The sequence below is a fragment of the Miscanthus floridulus genome, chromosome 5 (genome assembly GCF_019320115.1).
Source record: "Miscanthus floridulus cultivar M001 chromosome 5, ASM1932011v1, whole genome shotgun sequence".
Classification (NCBI taxonomy): domain Eukaryota; kingdom Viridiplantae; phylum Streptophyta; class Magnoliopsida; order Poales; family Poaceae; genus Miscanthus; species Miscanthus floridulus.
The window spans coordinates 65,659,543-65,672,234 of record NC_089584.1 but is presented as its reverse complement, the minus strand read 5'-3'; the positions used below and the strand labels follow the sequence as shown (position 1 = coordinate 65,672,234).

Sequence of the window (12,692 nt, the reverse complement as noted above, 5' to 3'; positions counted from 1 at the left end):
GGTATGGGTTTAAGGGAAAGCCTATAATTCTTGGATAAAAGAAGGCCCAAAGATAAGTATCTATTTTAGAACAGAGTTGTGTGTTGTAGCTGTTAAATCTATCGGCAATTGACCGTGACGATGAAACATGCTCTATGTGCTAATCTGTAATGGAATGAACAAAAGTAAATGATATGAAATTGAAAGATGGTAGAAGATCAAGGGGGAGATTGTTAGATTGATCTCTAATCTCAAACTGGGCCCAACGGCCCAGTTGGGCCTTTGATCCGCGCCCTGATCGGGGGCGCCCAACCCACTATGGCTGGAGAGCCCCTGTCACACTACGCAATAAATAGAGGTGGGGGCCGACGGCTCAAGTTACGAGGTTTGCCTGAGCCGAGCACCCCACCGACACCTAAACCCTAAACCCGATCTAGAGGGCACGCAACCAGTGACGGGAAGCCACCAGCCGCGCCGCCACCGGACTCCACTGCCTTCATCGCCGGTCGTCACCGCGTATCAATGACGCCGTCTTCACCGACCGTCGCTGTCCTAGCGCAGACATCGACTCTATGGAGGACGCGAGTGGATCTTCCTCCACTACGGTGTCAAGTTTGACACGTCCATCTTTTACCTCTCCATTTCTCTCGATCTACCTACTGTTAGTGCTTCAGTAGACGTTCTAGGTTTTATGATACTATTCAACAGCAAATACCCGGTTAGATCTATGCTCCTAGTGATCCTATAGGTATAACAAATAATAGTCCAATCTCTGGAATGGAACAGAGTATGGGGTGATATTTACCTACGCCTTTCCATGTCATTTTGTTTTTGGCACCACCTTGAGTCCTTGGGCCTGTTCGCTGGTTGGGGCTGGTGCTGGTTTGGGTTGGCTGGTGCTGTTTTTTTATGAGAGAAAAACACTGTTGACGGGTTGGTTTGGGCTGGCTGAAACCAACAAGCGAACAGGCTGCTTGTGGCGTATTCTTTTATCCCAAGAATCATCCACCCCGCTTACCAAGTAAACTATGTTATCGCTGGTGTGTCATGTAGCACCATTTCCCTGCAGCCTGCAGCTGCAGGGCAGGGCCAAGAAGAATTCCTGCTAACAACGGGATTGACTCCTGAGTCCTGATCAGGCTGCCATCGTCCATGCGTTGTCCCAGATCTCATTTTGACTTTTTGACCCATCAGGAGCCACTGCCACCACATCAGAAAATCTGATCTGATGCCTCCTAAAAAGTTCCGGAGTTTTCTGCATACTCCTACCTGCTACAAACACCATCATGCCTTGGCTTAATAAACCATCTGCGTTTACCTTGTTTTATTATTGCGAGAAATAAACTCGTCTTCTGTCAGTGTGAATGGACTGAATCCAACACCGCAACCCGACTCCAATTCTGACATTGCGATATCTTGCACAGCGTAGGAGTCCATGAGAAATTTGAAAAGTAGCAGTTTCACAGTTCACAGCAGATTGTACAAAATTGGAACCAAATTCAGTATGAACTTGTACGTTCTCTCAGCTCTCATTTCAGTAACTTGCATTATTTACTTTACTCTGACTACAGGCTACATACATTAGTTAGGAAGCGGGGCAAGAAGACGAAAAAGAACAGAGGAGAGGAGGCTGGCAAGCCAATTAGGAGCAACAATTGACTGTCATCCGGTGGGGATCGGAAACGGCGGTTCTAACGACCGGAGCCAGTCGGAGTCCGGCAGGTTGAGCGGCGGCAGCGAGTGGCTTCCTCTGGTGGAGCTCCCCTTGCGGACGTCCTGCATGGTGAGGAGCGCGGCCACAGTGTTGCGGAAGATGCTCTGCTCCGCCTCCGCGACGGCGAGCGCCGCCGCCGCGGCCTGGCCCTCGGGCGCCTCCGGGAACACGGCCTCCATCATGGCCTCGCACTCCCGCACCAGCTGCGACACCGTCTCCGTCTTGAAGAAGGGCTGCTGCAGCACCGTCTCCATCACCGGCAGCCGCAGCATCGCGCCGGTGCGCTTGTCGTACTTCTTCAGGATCTTGGCCAGACCTGCATGCAGATGCAGCAGCCAGCCAGCCAGCCATGGATGGGATCAGAATCGTCATGGGAACATGCATGAACAAGGACAGATCTTTCAGTTCTGTACTACTCCTAAGTCCTACCTATGTAGTTGATGCTGCTGTAGTTGAGGAGCAGCACCATGACGCCATGGAAGTTGACGATCTCCCTGCGGATGGCGGCGACCTCGGCCTCGTGCTGCGCCGGCGCCACGGCACCCGCCGCTCTGCGGTCCAGCGCGCGCTTGATGTCGTTCTGCAGCTCCCGGTGCCGGATGATGAACTCCTCCTCCTGGTCGAGGAAGAAGGAGTTGATCTTCTCGGTCTCGGCGTCGACCTCGGCGACGAACTCGGCCTCCTCCGCCGGCAGCGGCGGGCAGACGCCGGAGAGGGCTTTGACGCAGCGCTTCAGCTCCTTGTAGCGCAGGAACTGGTCCTGCCACTCTGGGAGGCTCTGCTCGATCTGCCGCCTCAGCCACTTGCCAAACTGCACCATCTCGACTCCACTCTTGCGTTGGTTCTAACTTCTAGCTGCCGATCAAATCGATCGCTTAGAACTAGTAATTACTGATGATGGTCACCCAATGGATTACGAAGGGTGATATAGAAGGGGAGGTCGGCCCTCGGCCGTGGCGGTTCTCCGAATATTTAGTGGCATATGCTAAGCGAAGCGTGCCCACGACACGAGGGCACACAGGGCGCTCTGAAAGATCGTGCCTAGCTACGCGCACCCGGCGTCCTTGTAATTCTTACCGCACACGGCACACTGGGTCCTAGACTTGTCTTATATATATATATTTGATACAGTATTCAAGTTTATAGAAAAATTATAAATATTTGTGACACCAAATAAATTTATTATAAAAGTATAATTTACTGTGTATCTAATGATACTAATTTAGTGTCATAAGTCATGGTGCTCTTTTTTTATAAGGTTGATCAAACTTTAAAAGTATTTTTTTATCTCGATCACGTAAAAGGTTTGCACATCTTTGTATTAAGATAGAGAAAAAGTTTAACACAACACGTCTTAGCGGCACCCTAGGAGGCCAGAAGAATATACATGGATGCTCGGACCATTCCTAGTGTACTATTAACTTGACAACTCTAGGAATTACTTTATTCATGAATAGAGGGAGTATAACGCTACTAATGTTAGTGCACTATTAGGTTTTGGTGGGCATTTAACTACATCTACATGACACTAATAAGGCAACCGCACTTGTTCATAACCAGATTTAAGAAACTTGTATGAATTTTTCATGTGACATTTCTAGTTGTCTATAGTCATTCTTTATCTTGAGACCTTTCATGGGATGGAAATGCCACTCCATTGGTTCTTGAAAATTAGGCTTCTAGCACTAAGATGCACCCCTCCCCCCATCCCCCCCCCCCCCCCGCCTTTTTCTATGTACCTGCTGGCAGAGAACGACACTAGAATAGATTGCCTGTATATATAAACCCGTCAATAGGCATGGTCTCATGGTGCGCTTTGCTGGTTGGGTCTAGGGTGCGCTCTGCCAGTTGAATGTAGGTCGCACTTTGGTGGTTTGGTCATGTTGATAGCAAATCCCAGTTAGGATGGTTTGCCTCAAAGACATGCTTTTCTTTATAGCGATGGTTATCTACTAATATGATGCATCCTCGATACAGGGTAGCTAAAGCTTATTTTTTTATTCATTATTTAAAAAGATCTATTTTGAGGAATAGTTTTACAAAAGTGTGATTCTGTCGTGTGGATAAACTATTTTATAACGAAAGATATATTTCAAAAACCATGACGCTGTACAACGTGCATTGTGTAGGGCACTGGTGTGGTGTAGGTCAAGTGGATGTAGTAAATTTTGTAGTGTCGAGATGGGAGCAAAGAAAATATAGATTGGTCGAGGGATGGATAGAGAAAGAGCGGTGACTAAAATTCAAAGCGTACACAAGCAGCATATTCCTGGGCACCACCGAAGTCGGAAACTATCGGTGGCAAACAACGACTACAGCTTTTGTTTTTGGAGGCAAGGTAGCTGGAAAAGGGTTGATTCCATGGGATATTCTTTGAGCTATACAGTGTCAGCAGGCTGCTTTCTCAAGCTTAAATTAATAAGGTCACTGTCTCGTCTCATTTGTTTTCTATCCTTTCGCTGATAAAAGCAATGCAAGGGATATGCATATGCCCCAAGAGTTGTTTTCTGTCGATATATCTTTGCACAAATCTTGGCACGGCGAGCCCGACGACAGGATGCATCTGAGCCGTGGATTTCTGACACCAGATAACTTTTTTTTAAAAAACTTACCGTGTCAGTTCAAAAGAGAGAGAGAGAGAGAGAGGAAGGATGTCATCAAAGAATATTATTGACACCTTATAAGAGCTTCAAATTTACAGTGTAAGTTCCAAGAGAAAGCAAAGAAAGGCATCAAAACACAAGCAGGCTTTACGTGTATGTCAATCAATGATATAATATTAAGAGCATGTTTGATATCAAACCTAATTGTTTGTCACGGAAAGCTTAGTATTAACCAATCCAAATAGGTGGACTCATAGATGGACTAAGTTTTAGCCACATCTTAACTAACAATTAGTTCACTATAGTTGGTAAAGGGAAACTAAAGTGGACTAATATAGTTACTAGTCTATGTATTCAAACAGCATTGGACTAAACTTAGTTACCTAAGAGCATCTCCAACCGTCTTTGCTAAACCCACTCTCTATATCTCTCAACACTCCAATAACTTCTATATCTTGTTCTGTACTTTGAAGAGCTAGCTTTGCTCTCTATTTTTGTCTAGCGAGAAACTATGAATAGTGGACAAAAATATTTGGAGATCTAGTTTTAAGAAGCTGTTAGAGGAGGATTTTCTTTTTTTACCAAAATATCTATTTCTATCAATACAGAGAGTGTAAAGAGACACTTGGAGCTGCTAACTATTAATTTAACTAATGAACTAACAATTAATCTTAGGTGATCCAAACATGCCCTAAATATAACACAGTGGTTGGTTTCAATTTGTCAATACTTGTATGTATCTAATGGATTTTATGCTTTGGTATGGGAGTACTCCAGTTCATTACAACTTTACAAGTGACATAGACTCCGATCACATGCTGATCAATTGGTTTTCCTGCCCTCAACAAGTGATAATTTTATGGAGAAACTCCATGTCGAATTCAGAAAAACAAAACCAACCAAATACGAATGATCATGGTACTCTGCTCTCTTGATTGTGGCCTCACAAGACAAAAAAAAATGTTTATTCTTGCCTTAGGAAGGGCAGATAGGAATATGACGAGTTTTGATCTGAAAGTAAGAATTAACAAAAGGACAGGGCATATAAACATCCAGAATCGTTCTTTTGACATCAGTGTTGTCTTTCCGGCTTTATTCTCTCCCATATAAAGGATGGCCCTTAAGGCTGATGAGTTCTAAATTTGGGGTTTATTCCAGAGCATATCCATTGAAAACCATGCTTTTAGCGTGTGCCATCAGTTTGTCAGAGTTATATTCTTCTCTTGGTTTCTTTCTAGTCATTTGTTTCAGGTGAGCTGACATGAGCGTAGATAAATCCAGTTTCTGAGAAATCTTGCAAATTTCTAATACTGATTTGTTTGTGCTATGTAACAATGTACATAAATCAATACGAGGATTCAACGCCTGTTTGGATGGAGACCATATTAGTCTGTCTAGAAAATAGTGTTGCAGAGAGTTGCATGTAAATTTGATGAAATCCGTTTGGTCAAAAAAGTTGGAATACAATTCGTTTGGTTGAAAGCATGTGCCTGAGAATGCTAAAGAGAGGAAAGCCCAAAAAATAAACTGTTTCCTAATATCTATATAGGTGATTGGTGGACTAATGGCTTGGGTGGTTCTTTTTCTCGGTTGATAATATTTATGATAACATATGACTATTTTAATTTTAATTATTATTGTTTGGATTTGGATCATCAACATATGATATTTAGTTCCCTTTCCCATTTAATTAGATTTAAAAACATAATTTTTTTCTAGAGAAATCTCAAAATATTTAATAGCCACAATTGAAACGTGATTGATAAAAAGAACTATTTCCTTATGTGGAAATATAAAAGTGCCATATTTTACCTGGTATCCAGCTATTAGCAAAAATGTTAAGACACGAAAAATAAGCTATAAAGGTCGTAAAGCATACTTGTATATAATTTGCTAGCCAACCCAATTTGATGCTAAGCACTAGATTATAAGCCAGGCAGCTGGTGCTAGCGCGAGGTGTTCATTTTGGGAGGCCAGGGCTGCATCCAAATGGATCCCAGCGGGCAGCGGCAAGACATGGTGCGGCCGCCAGATTGACTCCTCATTCTATATTACATTTGTCTCTACTCTTTGCTATCTTTAAATTACTCTTCATAAGAACAATATTAGGTCAGATGGTTACTCGGGACTAAGGTATATTAGCTGTCAATTATCATGCATCTTGTGTTCAGTCTTTGCCTCACATTTGTAGAGTCCACGGATCAGCCATGCATATGGTCCCTATAATGTGAATTTTTTTTTTGGGTGTGTTTGGTTGCTTGGATTAGCTAGAGCTTAGCCATGGCGGTGTTTTGTTGCTTTGTTTAGGTTAGCCCTTTTCTTTTGTTGAAATTTGTAATTTGGTTGTTTTTCTAAACCAACGTGGGGCCTAAGCCATACACATGACTAGTTCTAGCCCTGTTAAGTCCCCTAAGCCAGACTCGAGCACAATTTCAGCATTGATCTGCTAGCAGCAGTGGACTGCGACTGTTTTTTTAGAACATGTTTTCAGTAAGCAAAGAAACGACAAAAAACCAAAAAAAAAAAGAGAGAGACAAACCACAAGAAAAGAAAAAGGCAATAACAGAAAGCCTATGGCCTCATCTAGCATAATTGCCAACTGCCAACTGCCAACCAAAGCCAGCGGTTGTAATGGCGAGCGACGGAACAGCCTGTTACTACGCTCCTTCCTGAGGTTCCATTCCATGCGACAAAATCGCGGAGGGACCTAAGGAGTTGCTGCAGCCCGTTTGTGTGCAACGGGAGGAGCCAGGTCTCCCTAGCAAATGCAGTAGTTCCATTCTGCTGGACTGAAAACGCGGAACTGGAAGCTGTTCCATCCTTTTGTTTTCGGTGCGGAATGTCACAGGACTAGGGATGAAAACGGTACGCGAAACCGAATCCGTTTAGAGAGGTTGAGATCTGTCCGTATCCGAGTCCGGATATCCAACATCCGATACCGCATCCGAATACTCAAATCACATATTTATGATGTCGATATCCAATCGGATCCTATCCGACATTGCTGACACTATCCGTATTCGAATCCGAATCCGGACAGAAATATGAAAACAAATGTAATATCGGTGATATCCGTCCGTATCCGATCCGTTTTCATCCCTACACAGGACGCATGGGCGGCTGCAGCTCCTGGGTGATACCACAAATCCTGATGCAACCTGGAGCATTTTTCTGCACCTAGATAGTCCGCCAAACTTTCACCCAAGTTACTCAAACCAGGCACGTCTTCACAGTTCAGGTCTATACAACTTTTTTTATTTATTTTGGGAACAATTATTGTAACCCAAAATGATGTCCGAGATGAATGAACTGGACTCGGACAGAACGAGGCACAGACCTCAAAGAACTTCTCGAACCTGGCATGGACTTTCTTTAAAAAAAAACTGGCATAGACCAGCTTCAACATTCAGGATTTACTTCACAAACTTTTTGGTACAATTATGTGTGGTCCAAACTGATGTGCATTCCGCGTCAACTTCAATTTCATAAGCTTGTAGCAGGCATTAATAAGTGGGAGCGCAAACAAGATGAAAAAGCATTAAACCTCATGCAAAGCAACCTGAAATCTAGTGAAACAACCACCTGTGTTAACTGTTAAGCCGAAGCACTCACTCACATTTTTTTCTTAAAAGTAAACTGATGTCTGATAAAGCCACCATTCACATACCCACAAAACCATTATGCAAACTGGTCTAGCCTACGCCAAACTTATCTTGAAACTCAGTTGATGTTGAGCTAGACCCAAACTATATAGTGCAATAGTGACATTGAGCTTTCTTCAGATAGCCTGAAGCCCAAGCTACTTTCATAATGGTATTGTGGAGACAACTGTGACAGAAAACATACTGACAGAACCTGGTTACCCATACTTATATACCACACATATATGGCACGATTTATGAGCCATATGGGTCAAAACAAAATTCACAATTTGGATATGCTGTAAGAGCAACTAAATATTTGGATGAAAATAACTAACCTTAAAAAAACATTATCAAACTGGAGATAATCCTGAGAATAGAATAACCAACACTATTTGTTTCATGAGAATCCAGACAAGACCATTGATTTAGATTGGAGTTTCGACATTATGTTTATATAAATAACCAGATTTTATCAGATGGCCTTTTTGTTTAGGACTGTAGTCAGATACTGTTTACAAAATGAGAGAATCCAAAGGACTTGAATTTACAAGAAACAGCTATACCTTTTCCGTTTTACTTTGTTAAATGTGTGTAGCGGGTTGGCTCCTCTATCTTTGAGGTCTGGTTTCTAGTTATCGTTTTGGTAGTCGTCTGATGCAGGCGAGTTGTGGGGGCAGATTATGGTAGTCTTCTTTAAAGTCTTGAACTGCTTTCTGTAATCTTTCGAATGCTGTATTTCCATTGGATGCAATGGGAATGGGGAAGATTCCTCGTGTCAAAAAAAAAAAAAACAAGAAACAGCTATATGAGGCAAACATTCAAGGCCCCATAATCACCTTGCTTGAAATGAAAGAAGGGTTCCGGGTAAACTTATTCGATGTATTAATTTTGTTATTCGCTAATTCTGCTCAGCAAATAAAGTCAATGTGTACACAAGAGCTGTTTCCTAAAAAGGAAAAGAGTAGAACAAAATGTCTTTCTGTAAGTATATAAACATACATGCTGGGACTTGGCGAAAAAGGTATTTCTTGTGCCTTGTTCAGAACTTCAAAGAAAAACTACTGCTAGATGTTTACCATCAAACAAAAAACCCTACTAGACATTAATATATTTTTTCCCCAATAAGGATAGCTAATGAGATAATGCACGGCACAAACATTAAAATAAAAGAATCTAAAACTTGATCAAATACAGTTTTGTCCATAACATTTAGCAAATGAAAGCAAATAGATTAACTCAGTTCATCAAAGCATCCTTAACAAATAGATAAGAGAATCAAAATGCTGCATAATACAATTTCCAGACATACGATACCAGTTCATTCACGTTTACCTCTTTAAGGAAGAGAAACTGACATTTGTTCACGACACTAAGCAAGTCAAAGCAAATAGAGAAACTAACTCCATGGAAACATCCCAGTAGGTAGGAGCACAAACATGATGAATCCAGCACCTGCCCTAAAACTCAAAAGATATAGCCCATACCTTACACTAACCATGCATGAAGGCACCAAGATGCTGCATCTTTTAGTGCCCATCTGAAAACCATTCTGCGAAGCAAGGGATGTAAGGTAGATACGGGTCCACAGATTGGTCTGCAAGATTGCAGATGTCATGCATTTTTCTGTTATCTATATTGTAGGACACAAGGTTTCCACGCAGCACCAGAATCATGAAAACCGAACTACATTCTGGATGGATTGCAATCACCTTAGGTGGAGAACCATCTACAAAGAAAATATTATGTGTTCCAAATAATTCAACTGAATCAATAGTCTGCTTTAAACTCCACTCTTTGCCACCATAATCCTTAAGAACCCAAATTGACAGCTGAGAGCTGTACCTGGGACCGTGCACAGCATACAAGAACCCTTGAGACATCCCAATGAATATAGGATAGTAGGGTGTAGGGATAGTTCTCCAAACCTTTCCCTCTGTGTCCACTGTGTTTACTGAAGAATCAAGGGTGGTCACATGCAGAGCACCATTATAAAAGACACTGGAGCTAAATATTTGTATCGATTTTTCACCCCATTGACTTCGGTGGTATGTCCATCTCCCAGTTTGCGATGAATAGATCTCCACTGCTCTGATTTGATGGTACCAATTATCAATCTCATCCTCCTCGGCAACTTCATTATCCTGCATACCACGTGTGAACTCTGAGAGCAAAAACACTGTAAAGTGTAAGGACACGGTTGGGTCGAAACCCAAATACATGGTGGATCTTCCTAGCCTTGCTTCTGTCTTTGGCAATACAGTCCACTTCTCAGTAGCAGGATTGCAGACAACACGGTCAAATTCACCGTCCGACGACTCCTTCTCGCAGGAGCACAGAAGAAGGCCATTGCAGCAGTGGACAAACTCAACTTCAACATAGTTAGCTGAGAATAAGAAGTTAAGGGAGGGGTCAACCATAGGCTTGCCTCTCCCTGACAAGTTGGTGAAGTGGTGACGGAGGTCAGAGGGGTTGAATGTAGGTTCTGTGTAACTTTGGTAGAAGAAGCCCGATAGGGTCTGGGGCGCTTTCTTGCGGACGATGGGATCAGAGCAGAGGGCAAGCCAGGACTTAGACACGCACTTGAGGCGGCACAGGGACTTGTAAGGCACACGCGAGAGGATCTCCAGGAGGAGGTCATCGGTGAGACTGACCACAGGATGCTCCTTTCTTGAACTGTCCTCCATCCCACTGCGCTGTGGGTATCCCAATCAGCAGATGTAGGGGGGTGGATCCAATTCCAAGTTGGAAATGGCGGACACAAGACTTGCTTTCCGCAAGCTTAGGCGCTCAGATCAATCTGCAGAGCTCTCCTCCATCACAGCAACACTTCAGATCTATATGTTTCTTCTTCACTTCTGAAGGCGCTGTTGGCTACATTTCACATAAAAATCACAGAATCACTACATCTACTACTCCAAATTAGTACAGATTTGGGGATAAAAAATTTCGCAACAACAAATCCGCTCTGGAACTGGAGATGACACTGACCTGCTCTAGAAACGCAGTACCAGCCGACGCCGCACCGAGCGGCCACACTATGCACGCTGCAGCTGCTGCTTTCTACGCAGACAAACTTGCCAACATTCGCGACCTGCTCCCCGCGGCCGGCACGCACGCTTACGGCCTCCACGATTCCGTGAGGCTTGCGCTCCTATCACCCACAGGTCCGTCAACACCGCCTCAGGCCTCAAGCCCTCAGGTGGTTTCTGCACTCTGGAGACGAACAGGGCATGGGGAATGAAAGTTCTCGACGGAGAGTTTCGTGGCCTTTTTTTTTAAAAAAAACGGTCAACGTCATAAAATAAAATAAAATATGAGTTAAATATCTGTTCTTGATATATAGTTTTATTTTAATGACGTTACTAGCGCCCGGACGTCCGGAGCCGTTTTAAAATATTGGACGCTTCTGGTCCTTCGCGCGGGAGGCCGCACTGCATGCAAAAGACGCTCGCGCCCCTATTTTTGCGCCCCCCCGTGTGAATCCCACGCTGCGTACCGCCCTACCACCGCGCCCACATGCACGAACCCATGTGGGTCCCAGTCACCTACTCCCGCCTATGGATGCCGCATCGCGGATGCGTTTGCCGACCTCAGGCGCCCACGCAAGTGACTCACGGTGGCGCCCCGCAGTTACAGCAGGCGGGATGCGGCATATGGGTCCCATTGCAATATATGTAACACCCGATCTACTTTTGCAACATTTAAATAAAACACTTGCAACATACGTCCAAAACACTTGTAAAACACCAGGAAAAAAACTTGAAAACATGACAAACATATGCAAACATCAAGATGAAACACTTGCAACATACGTATGAAAACACCTAAAACATTTGTATATTTATGCAACATCCCGATCTAGTTTTGTAATATCCAAATGAAATAATTGCAACATACGTATGAAAGAGATGAAATATTTAGAACATACACTTAAAACATACGTGTATAGCCATTGCAACATATGCAACATCCCAATCTACTTTTACAACATATTCTGAAACACTTGAAATATACGCTTGCAACATGCGACGTATCCTGGTGCGACCTCCTCCGCCGTTTGCAGCGGGGCACCACAGCCGTATAGGAGGCGAGGCCAGAGGGCTTTTGCGCCAGGGCCGGACGCTTCTACTTGGGTTGACGGCCACCGTGACCGCGAGAGGCCGCCACTTGAGCGGTGATGGCGGCAGGAGTGGTAGCAACACGCGCGCACGACACGACCATGGGTTTAGGAGCCATGGCAGGAACCACATGGCGGTCGAAGCGGTGAAAGGTCCTAATGGCTAGAGGGGGGTGAATAGCCTATTAAAAATTTCTACAACAACACTTAACAAATCGGTTAGACAATTATGAGGCGAAGCAAGTGTTGCGCTAGCCTACTAAAATAGCAAGCCACCTACCACAATTCTAGTTTATATAGTTTCTATCCACACAATAGCTATGACACTACACTAAGTTAGTGTGCTCTCAAAAGCTAACTAAAGAGCCACACTAACCAAACTAACAAGCTCTCACAACTAGCTACACTAAAGAGCTTGACAACTAGTTTACGATAATATAAAGAGAGTGAGCAAGATGGTTATACCGCCGTGTTGAGGAAGGAGCCAATCAATCACAAGAATGAATAACAATGAAGACCAATCACCTCAGAATCAAATGATGACACAATAATTTTTTACCGAGGTTCACTTGCTTGCCGGCAAGCTAGTCCTCGTTGTAGCGATTCACTCACTTGGAGGTTCACACGCTAATTGG

At 43.7% G+C, this 12,692-nt stretch overlaps 2 protein-coding genes across 3 annotated transcripts; both read right to left on the bottom strand.

Moving 5' to 3' along the window:
* Positions 1 to 1,456: 1,456 nt before the first annotated feature.
* Positions 1,457 to 2,733, bottom strand: LOC136452266 (SPX domain-containing protein 6-like). Its single transcript, XM_066452886.1, has 2 exons — positions 2,123 to 2,733; positions 1,457 to 2,009 (listed from the first exon to the last, which is right to left on the bottom strand). Exons 1-2 carry the CDS (start codon positions 2,511 to 2,513, stop codon positions 1,642 to 1,644), a joined length of 759 nt encoding a protein of 252 aa, XP_066308983.1. The 5' UTR covers positions 2,514 to 2,733; the 3' UTR covers positions 1,457 to 1,641.
* Positions 2,734 to 9,194: 6,461 nt separating this feature from the next.
* LOC136452264 (F-box protein At5g07610-like) lies at positions 9,195 to 11,158 on the bottom strand. 2 transcript variants are annotated; one of them, XM_066452885.1, is made up of 3 exons: positions 10,929 to 11,158; positions 9,783 to 10,811; positions 9,502 to 9,666 (listed from the first exon to the last, which is right to left on the bottom strand). In XM_066452885.1, the coding sequence occupies exons 2-3, from the start codon at positions 10,622 to 10,624 to the stop codon at positions 9,651 to 9,653; spliced, it is 858 nt and encodes a 285-aa protein (XP_066308982.1). In that variant the 5' UTR covers positions 10,625 to 10,811; positions 10,929 to 11,158; the 3' UTR covers positions 9,502 to 9,650. The 2 variants fall into 2 exon arrangements, with proteins under 2 accessions (XP_066308981.1, XP_066308982.1); XM_066452884.1 differs by having other exon boundaries at positions 9,195 to 10,811.
* Positions 11,159 to 12,692: the final 1,534 nt, after the last annotated feature.